The sequence below is a fragment of the Schistocerca americana genome, chromosome 3 (assembly GCF_021461395.2).
Source record: "Schistocerca americana isolate TAMUIC-IGC-003095 chromosome 3, iqSchAmer2.1, whole genome shotgun sequence".
Taxonomy (NCBI): Eukaryota; Metazoa; Arthropoda; class Insecta; order Orthoptera; family Acrididae; genus Schistocerca; species Schistocerca americana.
Window position 1 is genome coordinate 976,631,858 of NC_060121.1, and position 15,031 is coordinate 976,646,888.

The 15,031-nt window shown below is 40.8% G+C and overlaps 1 protein-coding gene across 1 annotated transcript in view; it reads left to right on the forward strand.

Annotated features, from left to right (window-relative positions):
* LOC124606822 (solute carrier family 22 member 7-like) overlaps positions 1-15,031 on the forward strand; it is a 138,346-nt gene that overhangs the window by 74,030 nt on the left and 49,285 nt on the right. Inside the window, exon 6 of the mRNA XM_047138891.1 lies at positions 14,775-14,996. Within this exon, the coding sequence (XP_046994847.1) occupies positions 14,775-14,996 (222 nt within the window). The remainder of the gene's footprint in view (positions 1-14,774; positions 14,997-15,031) is intronic.

Below are 15,031 nucleotides of genomic sequence, written 5' to 3' on the forward strand. Positions count from 1 at the left end.
AGTATACTTCGTCGAGGTGCTCCCGCCTGTTTACCATGCAGTATTGACTGTTTACTTCGAATCCCTGGAAACTTCTGTCAGCGAGGCATGAGTGCATGAATCTATGAAACCGAGCGGAATTCTAGTGCCGTTCAATTATCATATGAAGCTGTTTGGCAAATACATTCGGCGGTCTAGGAAAACAATGCTGCTATTCCTTTTTTTGTCGTTGTCGTGTGTTATGCGTTCTATTACACGGAGAAATTGTGTTGTGGCGTGGTGATTCTGGAATTGGAATTCCGCTGGGCTCAGCACTTCATTGTTGATGCAGTGCCATGTGAGGCGCTCCTGAATTATTTACTCAACAACTCTGCTGGAAGAGCTCAGCTGGATGATGAGTGAGTAATTTTGTGGGAGAGAGTTACATTTTCCTGCTTTCCTGAACATCAGGACCTTGGCCACATTCCAGTGCGCAAGGAAACTGTAGTGTTTGAGGACAGAATTCTTGATATTTGTAAAATATTCTAATGATACATGAATGAGCTGGGTTATGAATGCCATCTGGGCCAATTTCTTTCCTGGGATAGGTTACTTGATTGTTACCACGATACGCTTCGTTTTACGTGACTGTATGCTGGTTAGTTATAAACATCATGTCTCTTGCAGATACATTTGGTTACATAGCCATATATAGAGTGTGTATAATATCTCTTCGTTAGCGGTTGCTTGCCGAGAATATTTGTTATTCGAATTCAAACAGTTTCGCAATTTGTACGGCGATGTAAGAAAAAGCCTCAGAATAATGGTTTCTCTTCGGTACTACAGCGTCGACCAGTGATGTGTTTTATAATCAATCCCAGAGATGTTGTTCAATTTAAATTGATAATTTGTATTCTCTGATTCAGTCAGCACAGATACACGACCTTTCATTTCTTTAAACAAAATTTATAATATTTTAATCTTTGTCAAGTATTTTATGTTTCAGATATTTCCTTAATAAGCAGACGACAAACCCTACCTTATGGTCTTTGGTTTTATGTATCATAACTTTATGTATCTCACTAAGTAACCTATAAAAACACCGTTATTTCACTTTTTGCGTTTTACTATTCTCCAATACAAAAACCGGAAATTTGGAGAAATACGTTTTTCACACCATTTCACTTCTTCACATTTCCAAGATAAAATATTTGTTTTCATATTTGCAGTATTATAAACTCAGTCACACACAGCGTATTGCTTTCGTGATCCATGTTGGGTCATACGACAAATAAGATTTTAGGACGAAATAAAAATGGCAACTGAACGTTGTAGTAGTTTAATTATACATCTTTTTCATATGTTCATTTTTACAATTACGTTAATAATGGTGGAAATTGGAATCTTCCAGCAGTCGCTGATGTTCGCTGAAGGTGTCACTCCGGTACCCGTTCTTTCAATATGAAACACAAAATATTAACATTTTGTAAATATTTCACAGTTTGTAATGAGTAAAAACCATTTAATTATATTTTAAAAGAAATATTTACATCATAGGTAGCAGTGTGACCGAAAACACGTCACACTACATAGTCTATATGATTTCAAATACCGTTTGTCTGGCTGGCGTAGACGTGAGGTGCCTAGGCAACAAGTGCGAAGTTTTGTTTGATGGGCCAAAACTGCCCTGAACGAGTATTCTACATCTACATCTACATGCATACTCCGCAATCCACCATACGGTGCGTGGCGGAGGGTACCTCGTACCACAACTAGCATCTTCTCTCCCTGTTCCACTCCCAAACAGAACGAGGGAAAAATGACTGCCTATATGCCTCTGTACGAGCCCTAATCTCTCTTATCTTATCTTTGTGGTCTTTCCGCGAAATGTAACTTGGCGGCAGTAAAATTGTACTGCTGTCAGCCTCAAATGCTGGTTCTCTAAATTTCTTCAGCAGCGGTTCACGAACAGAACGCCTCCTTTCCTCTAGAGACTCCCACCCGAGTTCCTGAAGCATTCGCGTAACACTCGCGTGATGATCAAACCTACCAGTAACAAATCTAGCAGCCCGCCTCTGAATTGCTTCTATGTCCTCCCTCAATCCGACCTGATAGGGATCCCAAACGCTCGGGCAGTACTCAAGAATAGGTCGTATTAGTGTTTTATAAGCGGTCTCCTTTACAGATGAACCACATCTTCCCACAATTCTACCAATGAACCGAAGACGACTATCCGCCTTCCCCACAACTACCATTACGTGCTTGTCCCACTTCATATCGCTCTGCAATGTTACGCCCAAATATTTAATCGACGTGACTGTGTCAAGCGCTACACTACTAATGGAGTATTCAAAAATCACGGGATTCTTTTTCCTATTCATCTGCATTAATTTACATTTATCTATATTTAGAGTTACCTGCCATTCTTTACACCAATCACAAATCCTGTCCAAGTCATCTTGTATCCTCCTACAGCCACTCATCTACATCTACATCTACATCCATACTTCGCAAGCCACCTGACGGTGTGTGGCGGTGGGTACTTTGAGTACCTCTATCGGTTCTCCCTTCTATTCCAGTCTCGTATTGTTCGTGGAAAGAAAAACTGCCGGTAAGCCTCTGTGTGGGCTCTGATCTCTTTATTTTTATCCTCATGGTCTCTTCTCGAGATACACTTAGGAGGGAGCAATATACTACTTGACTCCTCGGAGAAGGTATGTTCTCGAAACTTCAAGAAAAGCCCGTACCGAGCTACTGAGCGTCTCTCGTGCAGAGTCTTCCACTGGAGTTTATCTATCATCTCCGTAACGCTTTCGCGATTACTAAATGATCCTGTAACGAAGCGCGCTGCTCTCCGTTGGATCTTCTCTATCTCTTCTATCAACCCTATCTAGTACGGATCCCACACTGCTGATCAGTATTCAAGCAGTGGGCGAACATGCGTACTGTAACCTACTTCCTTTGTTTTCGGATTGCATTTCCTTAGGATTCTTCCAATGAATCTCAGTGTGGCATCTGCTTTACCGACGATCAACTTTATATGATTATTCCATTTTAAATCACTCCTAAAGCGTACTCCCAGATAAGTTATGGAATTAACTGCTTCCAGTTGCTGACCTGCTATATTGTAGCTAAATGATAAGGGATCTTTCTTTCTATGTATTCGCAGCACATTACACTTGTCTACATTGAGATTCAATTGCCATTCTCTGCACCATGCGTCAATTCGCTTCAGATCCTCCTGCATTTCAGTACAATTTTCCATTGTTACAACCTCTCGATATACCACAGCATCATCCGCAAAACGCCTCAGTGGACTTCCGATGTCATCCACAAGGTCATTGATGTATATTGTGAATAGCAACGGTCCTATGACACTCCCCTGCGGCACACTTGAAATCACTCTTACTTCGGAAGACTTCTCTCCATTGAGAATGACATGCTGCGTTCTGTTATCTAGGAACTCTTCAATCCAATCACACAATTGGTCTGATAGTCCATATACTCTTACTTTGTTCATTAAACGACTGTGGGGAACTGTATCGAACGCCTTGCGGAAGTCAAGAAACACGGCATCTACCCGGGAACCCGTGTCTATGGCCGTCTGAGTCTCGTGGACGAACAGCGCGAGCTGGGTTTCACTCAACGACGACACCTTCCCGTACACCACAGCATCATCAGCAAACAGCCGCACATTGCTATCCACCCTATCCAAAAGATCATTTGTGTAGATAGAAAACAACAGCGCACCTACCACACTTCCCTGGGGCACTCCAGATGATACCCTCTCCTCCGATGAATACTCACCATCGAAAACAACGTACTCGGTCCTGGCGGATTGCGGATGTAGCGTTACTTACTGGTTCAGCGATCCATCAGATTCCAGCCACCTCGGTAGGCGGTGTCCAAAGGAGCGGGTGTCTGACCCCAGTGTGTGGCCCTACGAATAAGTGTTTGTTCCAAACGTCAGTTCCAAACGGCACGTTTACCGATAAGGTATCCAGCAGTAATGGCACGCGGAGCAATATTAAGCGCTGTTGTTTATATTGGCCCTGACAGGTGTAGATTCTGATTTCTCAAGTTTAGTCAGCTCTCTTCTGCTGTCTTTGATGGCCTTTTCTCCATCGGCTCTGTCACTCTTCTGTCCGTATGACAGGCGAAATATCTATCGTAAACTATCTGTGAGGTTCAGGTAGCGTATCGGTGACCAGCGCGATGCGCTTCTGAAATATCCCATTGGCATCCTAAAACAGGTTCAGTATCTACGATTTGTTGCTAGAATGTTATCCATTGACCCATGTGAAGATCGTCTTGAGGAGTGTCTTTGTTAATATCGTGCCCTTGACTAGGCTCAGTCAAAAGCAGCTGTACGAAGAGGGAAGCCACCCTTTGGAGGATCTTCTTCATTGTGACGTAGGTAAAAGTTTTGCAACAGGGGTTCCATATAAGGACATCATCTGATTTGCTGAAGCTGCTGTAAAATTCACTTTTTTCTGAATGAACTTGTTTGGTAACTTCTTTAGGTCTCTTACTGCTTTGAACATAATCATTCAGCTCATCCTTATAGACATGAGACTGATACATATGTGTCAGCAATGATGTTGACGTAACTTCCACCCATTCCAGCATACTACTTCCCAAAGGATGTGATTTGGTATGTCTCAGAGAGACAGGCATCTGCTACAGTTTATGAAGTCCTTAAAGCGGTGCACGATGGATATACGTTAACACAATGATCACAGAACACGTCACCAAAGCATCTTCCCACAGTTACGTCTAATTTATTTTCAATTCCTACTTTAACGCTTCCACCGACGACCTATAACGGCAATCGCTGCTAACGTTATACCTCTGCGAGGAATTTTTGATAAGTTGACCCTGAGATAAAATAATAGAAACAGAACAATCAAACTGGGATTCGTTTCCGAAACACTCCAGCAGAGTATAACCAATAGTAAACGGTGGATCAGGAACAGACGTTCTCCCAGCACAAAGGTTGTAACACTACATATTAAGAGCGGTCGCTAGCCTAATTAGCGTTTCTTGTGTCAAGCAAAATGATAAAGCACAAGGCTAACCTAACCTTCGTTGACACACACACGAAAGTCTTTCGTTACATCTGTTCCTACTACAACACAGTAACCCAACCTTGCAGATAAATGTGCTACTAACAAGAAAATGGCCAATGAGATAATAGTTGCGTATGCCTCTCAATAACATGTACCTTAAATGAACCAGCTGTAACAGTTCATAAAACCAGGGAAAAGCTTGAAATGATTCTGAATTTAAATCAGGGGGTCTGCTAATGATCGTAATCAATAACTTCATCGCTTAGTACGGGGTCTCTATGCCTGTGCTATAACCAACTTGCATTAGAGTAGATAACATAGTAAATATTTCTTTCTTAAACTCAGTTTGAAGCAACCAAACAGAATGCAGGTCTAGCTACACTGGCTCTGAAGCAAGCCTTTGCATTGCTTCATTAACTAGCTAGCCTAGTACCCTAGGACCCTTAAACTTTCATAGTTTGAAGAACCATGCTCATTAGCCAAACCACACCAGCATGTATGAGAAATGGAAAGTATTGTTATCATTAATTATTAATTTAATAAAGCATAACAAACTATAACTCTTTAAATAACAAATGCACTTTGATAAGCAGTCTTTTTACCTACTCAAAAGTATTATTGGCTTTACACATGACAACATATCATTAAATTCAATCTGACCCACTTTCTCATAATAAATCAGGACACCTGAACTTAAATTCGCTAGTATAGGATTCCTGTCCAGGTCTGTGATTTGGGATAATCACGGGTGTACGATAGAGTTTTTAGCAACACCACAATTACTATTATAAAATCAACCAAATTTCACAAGTACCTGGTCCATTTACAGAATGCCAAATATAAACAATTTAGTGGAAGGCTGGTTGTTCTGGTGACTGGTAACCAGGCAGCGATGGAATCACAGCAATACTGTTGGCCTCGCCCTGTTACATATCTTCTTGGCGTCGAAATTATATTTTTATAGGGCCAAAAACCATGCCATGATAATGGTATTAGCAAATGCAGCATCCGAGGCCCATAAACACTGCCCTTAAGCTCTTCCGGCCTCAAAACTCCACAAATATGAGCCACAATGATCCGCTACATGTACGTATGATTACACTACAAGCATAAAATATTTTAAGCTGACTGTAAGTCGGAGCAGAGAATTCACTCGAAGATACTAGCAAAGAGAATACAGTCGCCGTTATGAGCAGTAAATCCAAGTTCGAGTTCTTTAAGAGATTTTCATTTTTCACCACATATTCATTACATTGCATGTTCTGCACTTGGTTCACTCTCAGTTACTTTCGTGTCATTGTGTTAACACTGGTGTCTTCCTCAACGATTTATTCATCTAATTTGAATGAGTTTAATTAATTTAAGAGAGAATAGCATCAGAATCTTACTACTGCGGAGTTCTGTGATGAGTGTGTAGTGTGCAGTACCCTGTAGAAACACAAAAATGCCGTATACACTCAATCCTGAGAGATGGAGTCCCTTTTTCAGGATTAAATGCACAAAATAAGAACCTAATTTTGATACACAGTGCCCTGTGGACACACAAACATTCCACATACACTCAGTCTCTAAGATGGAATCCTACTTTTCAGGATTAAGTGCACAAAACAAAAAGACAAGTTTCATACTGTGTTAAGTATAAGAACGATACAACATGGGCCTCTTTAATGGTTAGTTCAAAAAGTTGAGTACTTTAATGTGTCATAAGAGTATCACTTGATAAAGCATACTGAGCATAAATTTTGAATTATCACAATAACAGCTCTATCCATCATCACAGGACAACCTTCAAAATTTTCAAATGACTGTTACAGTGTATTTCTTAAATAATTCGTACTATATTGTAACGTGTGGTTTAGACAACATAGAGCAAACATTTGTAAAATACGAGGGCATTTCGAAAAGTAAAGATACAATGGCTCGCAGTCCTTAAATAGAAAATTTATTTAGAAAACATCAGTTACATCTTATTAACTGGATTATTTGTTATTTTTCGACATAATCACCCCCCTTATCCGAACATTTGTTAAGTCAGTGCACAAGCTTTTGTATCCCACAGTCATAGAAGGTTCTCGCCTGTTGTTAGAACCACATTTCAACTTCATCTTTGATCTCTTCATCGTCGTGGAATGATTTTCCACCAAGATGTGACTTTAGGTAATGGGAGACAAGGAAGTCGGTGGGCACAAGGTCCGGGCTGTATGGTGGATGGTCCAATACGTCCCATTTTTTTTCTCCGGACTATTTGCGCATTGTTTTAAAATGAGGCCGCATTCATTGTCAATACGTCCCAGAGATGGCAGCACCATACGGCAGATGGAATTTTACTTAAAATGGCGACATTTTCCTTACTTGAACAGCATGCAAAAATTCGTTTTCTGAATTTGCGTGGTGTGAAACCAATTGAAATTCATTGACAGTTGAAGGAGATATGTGGTGATGGAGTTATCGATGTGTCGAAAGTGTGTTCGTGGGTGCGACAGTTTAATGAAGGCAGAACATCGTGTGACAACAAACCGAAACAACCTCGGGCTCGCACAAGCCGGTCTGACGACACGATCGATAAAATGGAGAGAATTGTTTTGGGGGATCGCCGAATGACTGTTGAACAGATCGCCTCCAGAGTTGGCATTTCTGTCGGTTCTGTGCACACAATCCTGCATGACGACCTGAAAATGCGAAAAGAGTCATCCAGGTGGGTGCCACGAATGCTGACGGACGACCACACGGCTGCCCGTGTGGCATGTTGCCAAGCAATGTTGACGCGCAATGACAGCATGAATGGGACTATCTTTTCGTCGGTTGCGACAATGGATGAGACGTGGATGCCATTTTTCAATCCAGAAACAAAGCGCCAGTCAGCTCAATGGAAGCACACAGATTCACCGCCACCAAAAAAATTTCGGGTAACCGCCAGTGCTGAAAAAATGATGGTGTCCATGTTCTGGGACAGCGAGGGCGTAATCCTTACCCATTGCGTTCCAAAGGGCACTACGGTAACAGGTGCATCCTACGAAATTGTTTTGAAGAACAAATTCCTTCCTGCACTGCAACAAAAAAGTCTGGGAAGGGCTGCGCGTGTGCTGTTTCACCAAGACAACACACCCGCACATCGAGCTAACATTACGCAACAGTTTCTTCGTGATAACAACTTTGAAGTGATTCCTCATGCTCCCTACTCACCTGACCTGACTCCTAGTGACTTTTGGCTTTTTCCAACAATTAAAGACACTGTCCGTGGCCGCACATTCACCAGCCGTGCTGCTATTGCCTCAGCGATTTTCCAGTGGTCAAAACAGACTCCTAAAGAAGCCTTCGCCACTGCCATGGAATCATGGCGTCAGCGTTGTGAAAAATGTGTACGTCTGCAGGGCGATTACGTCGAGAAGTAACGCCAGCCATTTTAAACACGACCTACTCCAACCAGAAGCAACGTTCAACTGCCGAACGACCGCAAGGAGAAACTAACGGTTCAAGGTTAACACCAGTGTTGCCAATTTGCTCGCCAAAACTCTTCTGTTCCTCTGGCGTACGGTGTATCTTTACTTTCCGAAATACCCTCATATAACTTAAATTAATAATAAATACCTACTTCACTCTACAATGTACACTGCTGGAACAAAATAGTACATCCTTTTAGAGATTTCCAAGTCACTCAAGATTCATTGTTGCAACAGTGCATATGCAGACTATGAAACTATTACATTTACAGATCAACAGCAAAACGGTTCTGAGATACCAGGTACCGGCCTATGCTGAAGCACCGATATTAGTATGTGGTGCAGATTCCGCAGGCGGCAATGCAGGTGCTGACTCGGCATCCAGTCGATCGTACAGATGGCGAATACTGTCCTGGGATACGTTATGCCACGCCTGCTCGACCTGTTCACGTACTTCTGTAAGAGTTGTCGGCTGACGAGTCACTTCTTTTCTCCTCGTACGCCACACGTGCCCCATCAGAAGTAAGTCCAGAGATAGTGCTGGCCAGAGAAGTTGCCGCATGCCTTGCAGAGCACACGGAGTTTCGCTGGCAGTAAGTGACCGAGCATTATCCTCTTGGAAAAGCATCGCCTTCCTGTTGCAAAAACGGCAGAAGAATGGGTCTAACAACATTCTCCAAAAACGATCGCTGGTTAACATCCCCAGCATAAACACCAAAGGTGAATGTCAGTTGTAGGTAATTGCAGCGCAGACCATAAGCCCTGGGATGGTGCCAGTCTGTCTTGGACGAATGCAAATCACTTGCGTGCTGGCAGGATCTACATTCATCTCTGGAAACCGCGACGCACCACTCCATCTTCAAAGTGAACCTTTGACAGTACCAGTCGAGCCGTGCACGTCGATGCCAGGGGCCGAGTGGAAGACGGGCTGGAGTTGTGTGTGTCTGCAGTCCCACTGCTAAAGTGCGCGTCATTTACGACGGCGGCCGAATTTAGGTTCGTTCTGCGCATCTGACGTCACGAAACACAGTCATCCAATGAACAGAGAACGACATTGCCAGAGCTCGAGTGCAGTGCAGAGCACGGATGAGTGTCTTCAGTTTTAGAAACTTTATTTAAAGTAATTGAACAAAAGCAATGTCTTGATAGCAGACTTTCTATGAAAGAATGTTTGGAAAAAGCATTCTTCATACCAATTGCTTCATATTCTATTAATTAATTAAACCTAACAATCAAAAAGCCTCCTAATTTAGGCGATTCAAGGAAATTCATTCTCACTAACCGCTTTTTCGCAATAAAGAACAGCGGTAATTGTTTATTTCCTGATGTACTTCGACGAAATGTGGGTAATTCATAGTCATACCAACAGTGTTTGTTGGTATTTTGCGTGACGCTTTACAGCCCTCAAGGAAGTCTATTAGATGATGAGTTGCATTAGCATAATGGTTAAGGTGTTTGGCTGCTAAGCAGAAGGTGGGGAGTTCAAACCTTGTTTGGTGTTTAATATTTTCTTTATTTAAAAACAATATCGAAGTATCTTACTTCATGAATTTTATTCGTTTGAATGTAATTTTTTGAAATTTCCAGTGGCAACTAAAATCGACCATACGGAAAGTATACGCTGTGGACTTTTACCTCTGCAAACTCTTCAAAATTTCGTGCAATGGTTTACTACATTCAATACTGCACAATAACTGTGTTGAACATCGAAACAAAATTAAGCCATTTATGGGGGGAAGGTATCAGTCAAGAAGATGTGTAAAAATCAAATTTTTGGGCCAAACAGTTTTTGTGAAATCGAATGATAAGTGTGTCAAAGCAGTCGGAACACCGTGTGTCTGCACAGGCGAGCAGTGCAGTGATGGCAAAATCGCGCACAGCGTGGAATGCGGGGATCACGTCTCTGTAGCAGCGAAAGGGTTAATGCGGCCGTGGTGGCTTTACGTCTGCGCGCTCCCCCCTAAACGTAAGTCTGAACTATACTATACTATGGCTCTGCTTCTCTTGGCGCGTGCAACTGGCAACGCAGCAATCTCCCGCGTCTGGGCGGCTATGCGCGAGCCGCTAAGATAAAAGAATTGAACCATAACAGCCGATTCGCGACAGTTCGTCTTCACACCTGTGGCTCCCAGGCCCTCTCATCTGTGCTGTGGTAGCTGTACCATCTGCCACTGCTGCCCTTACAATATGACGACCCTGGAGGGCGTCTGTGCTGTGTGGATGTACAAAACCTCATCAACGGGTGTAATAACGTTCACGTGACCACAGATACCAGCATCTTTGCGCAACTGACGCAGCACATCCAACTTGTGTGGCAATTCTCCGAAAGGACCATCCCACCACTCGGAAGACCCCAGTTTGATCCCTTTCAAAATCGCTCAGTAGCTTGAAGGAAGCACAGATGCGTCTCTGTGACATTGTTGCCTGTTCACTTCACACTTTTGCACCACAGTGAACCTTCTGGCTGAGGGCATTCCCTACTAAAAGGTAGACACAGATGGCGCACTGGTAGAAACGCCACTATGCGGTCTGTTGGCGGACGACGTTGAAACCATTATCATTATATATACTGTCCCCCAGGCGGCATATGCCGTCATCGGATCGACGTTTACGTCGTCTTTTCTGGAGTAATAAATTTATTTCTGGTAGTGTACTTTCTACCAAAATGAAAAAAAAAATGCTCCTATCACAAAAAGGAGAATATGTCCTAGAAAGAGTTAGAGATGCAAAAGAAGGCTTATCTTCTTTACGAGTTAATCCTACTTGCCCAACGAAATCATCTCTTTTTCTTTATATCTTTGAGTAAACAACTAGCTGTCAAACTTGAATTCCTACAGTTGTCACATAGTAAAAAACGTATTATAATAAACATGAAACAGCAAGTTATCGACCCACTTTAAAACGTTGTCGAAAATAATTTTACCAGCAACTACAGACAGCAATAATGATTTACTCAGAGTTGACAATTGACCATCTGAAATGTCAGGACGTGTACTGATGAAAAAATAAAGCCGAAATAAGCTTACATATTAAAATAAAATTTCAAGCACCATACTCTTTTCCAGTTCTCTGCAGTCATTTCTCTTAGTTGCAAGTTGTTGGCACACCTGAATCTCATAATTTATAGGTCAAAGTCCCCGATCCTCTGCCCAAAATCTAGAAAAATCGTCAGCCATTGCCAGAACAGTTTTTTTTTGTCTTCCGAACCATGTTACTTGGTTAGGTATTGTTAGACTGGTTCCGCTACAGTTACCTGCCTGGTATGATTGAGCATGTACGGTATATACCACTGTATCCTCAGAGTACAAACCTCACCCCCACCAAATCAGGGTCATATCCCACAGGAGTTTTTTGTTTGGTTTTCATTTTTTTGTACTTTTGATTATTTTCATTATTTTGCTCTACATTTTTAAATTTTTAAAAATTTTATTTAATTTCTTTATTGTTTTTTTATTTTTGGCTACATTGTTAAACACATTTTATTCACATATGTATGAGATTGTAAATGCAAAAATTTGAAAAATAACCATAAATACTTAATACAGTGCACAAAATAGCAGCAAACATAAACATGATAAAAACAAGTCAAATAATTTCCGAAATTTCTGATTGTAAAGTATGTAAATAGTTCATATCACTCATATAAACTTACGAAATGACCGCATTACACGGATAAACTTACTTGATAGCTTAGTACATCGCAAGCTGAATGATTCGTGCAACAAATAATAAACTACTCAAAAGCATACACCTTGCTGTTTTCTCGTATCTTAAATTTTTGTCATTGTTTATCTAAAGTATGCACTAGCAAAAAATTGAGTGTTAAGAAACCGGTGCTATAAAAATTCACGTGAATAATTTTGGCGCTAAATGTTACAACAGCCAGTCCAAACTAAATGTGAGTATGACTGGCTTCAATAAGCAAGGGACTGCGGAAAAATGTGTGCAGAGCAAAATCCTATCATCTTTCCAATTCCGTGCGAAAATTGACAATCTTAAGCTTCTTTCGTCCGAAAATAAATTTTCTAGGAGATAGCATAAGAGCTTTTGATGAAAACGTAATAAAGTATTTTCTTGATTGGCGACTCCATGGAGTGTCCTGTGCACCACGACCATATAATGGGTATACTTGGAAGGAGAGACAGCATTGGTCGTATTTTTTTTGTTTTATTAAACGCAAAATCGCTGTAAGCTTGTTGACACCAGTGCCTACCAATTTAAATTATATATTACAGCACTGAAGATGGTCACTAAGTGACCGAAAATCGATTTTGCGTTTAATAAAACAAAAAAAAAATACTACAAATGCTGTCTCTCCTTCTAAAGTATTTTCTATTGGTTAGAAACGAGGTGAACTTTTTCTGACAGTAATTTTTATAGCAATTTTTGGGTTAGTTTAATTTTATGTGTTGTCATTGATAGAGCTTTAAATTCTCAATCAAATAGTACATAAATTTGTACAGGGCTAGAGGTAATTCTCATTTGGTACATGCATTGTTTTCTTGTTCAGTTGCTTGTTTCAATCGAATGAAACAACCAAATGAAACTAGTCTCTGTGGCCGTATCAGCTACATCATTGTTTTCACTCACTCTCCATGCTTGAGTCGTTTCACTTAATATGAGACAACCGACAGACACGAATCTCTGATGGTTACCTCAGTCATATTTATGTTCTTACTCAGTGTCTGAGTTTGAGAGGTTTCATTTGCATACTTATTCAGTCTTCTCGGTTACAGATGAATCATGACTAGTTTCGCCAATCTCTTTGGAGAAAAATAAGGCACCTTATTTCAAGGAAAGGTGAATGACAAGTATATTTCTAAAAACGAAGTATTTTGAAAAGTAAGGTATTTATTGATTGGCATTAAATATGGATTTTTGGTTGGTTTTGGATGGTTAGTACATGGTAAATTTACGTTGAATGAATTGAACAATCACTTTTTTATTTACATTTATTGAAACTTTGTCTCTCTGTTTCCGCTGGTTTGCACCGATCACCAATCATCATTTTTCGGTAAATGCTAAGGTGATGTGAACATAAAGCACATAAGATAAAAATTTTTAAATTGACGTCATCACTTGCTTTCGAAACATATACTGTCACTGTTGGAAGCCTGTTTTTGTGAGAAATACTTCTTATTTTCTTTGAATTTCTTTAATTAATATAGATTCAGAATATGAATCCTGTGCAGATACTTTAAATCGACTGTGTTTGCCTTGAGGATCATTTTCTATCCAGTAATTTGGTTTATTCCATCCTTACGCCATTGAGAATATCAGAATTGTGATCCAAACACAATGTTCACTATTAAGAAAACGCCTCTTCATAAACATGCATAAGAGCCGAACTAATGGTTACTTAACGGCACTCAATAAACGTTAAACATCGAAATGGCAATAACGGTGACGACCAGACTGTAGTCAACAATAAACGTTTAACACTGGCCAAAAGGAATGCATTGTTTTCCAATAATAGACTGAATCGATTGCTTTTATTCAGTTGTTCCTATCACTACTTCATCATCATGTGAACATACATTTTGTTACTGAGGGATATCTACTCAGTTTTTCGGAGTTACAAAGACTGAAGTGCATAGGTACAATGAAAATTAGTGAATGAGAGAATATATATATATATATATATATATATATATATATATATATATATATATATATGTGTGTGTGTGTGTGTGTATGTGTGTGTGTGTGTGTGTGTGTGTGTGTGTGTGTGTGTGTGTGTGTGTGTGCGAGCGTATACCTGTCCCTTTTTCCCCCTAAGGTAAGTCTTTCCGCTCCCGGGATTGGAATGAGTCCTTACCCTCTCCCTTAAAACCCACATCCTTTCGTCTTTCCCTCTCCTTCCCTCTTTCCTGATGAAGCAACCGTTGGTTGCGAAAGCTTGAAATTTGTGTGTGTTTTTTATTGTGTCTATCTACCAGCGCTTTCTCGTTTGGTAAGTCACAGAATCTTTGTTTTATAATATATTTTTCCCATGTGCAATGTTTCTTGTGTGTCTAATGATTAGGTATGAACAAATAACGGAACATTAGTTTCCGTATTGAGCTCACTTTTTTTCGACTATGAACATAACAAAGAAATTTTACACAATGGATAAATGATTCTCAAGTTCGAAATGTAAAGGTTTAAATGTCCGAACATATAAATTAAGTTTTCACTGTTTTCTCTACGTATTAAGCTGACACATGTAATATTGTTGTAAAACTGATCAGTGGATAAATGCTCCACTACTACTACTGCTAGGACTACTACCACTACTTACAGGAGACTTGTACTTTTTTTGTGACAGTTGGTTCCCCGAGTCTCCACGCTGGCTGGCGTGCAGGGGTCGCGACCAGGAGGCGCTGGCCGTTGTGCGTCGCATAGCAGCCACCAACGGCTCCACGGTGCCTCCGTTCGCCCTGCAGGTGATCCAGACCGTGGGCAAGAGCAAGACAGACAGGAGGGGCTTCCTCAGCATCTTCTCCAGCTTTAACCTCGTCAGGAACATAACACTCCTCATCATTGCCAGGTGACTCACAGAATAACTTTAAGACGCGTCTTTGT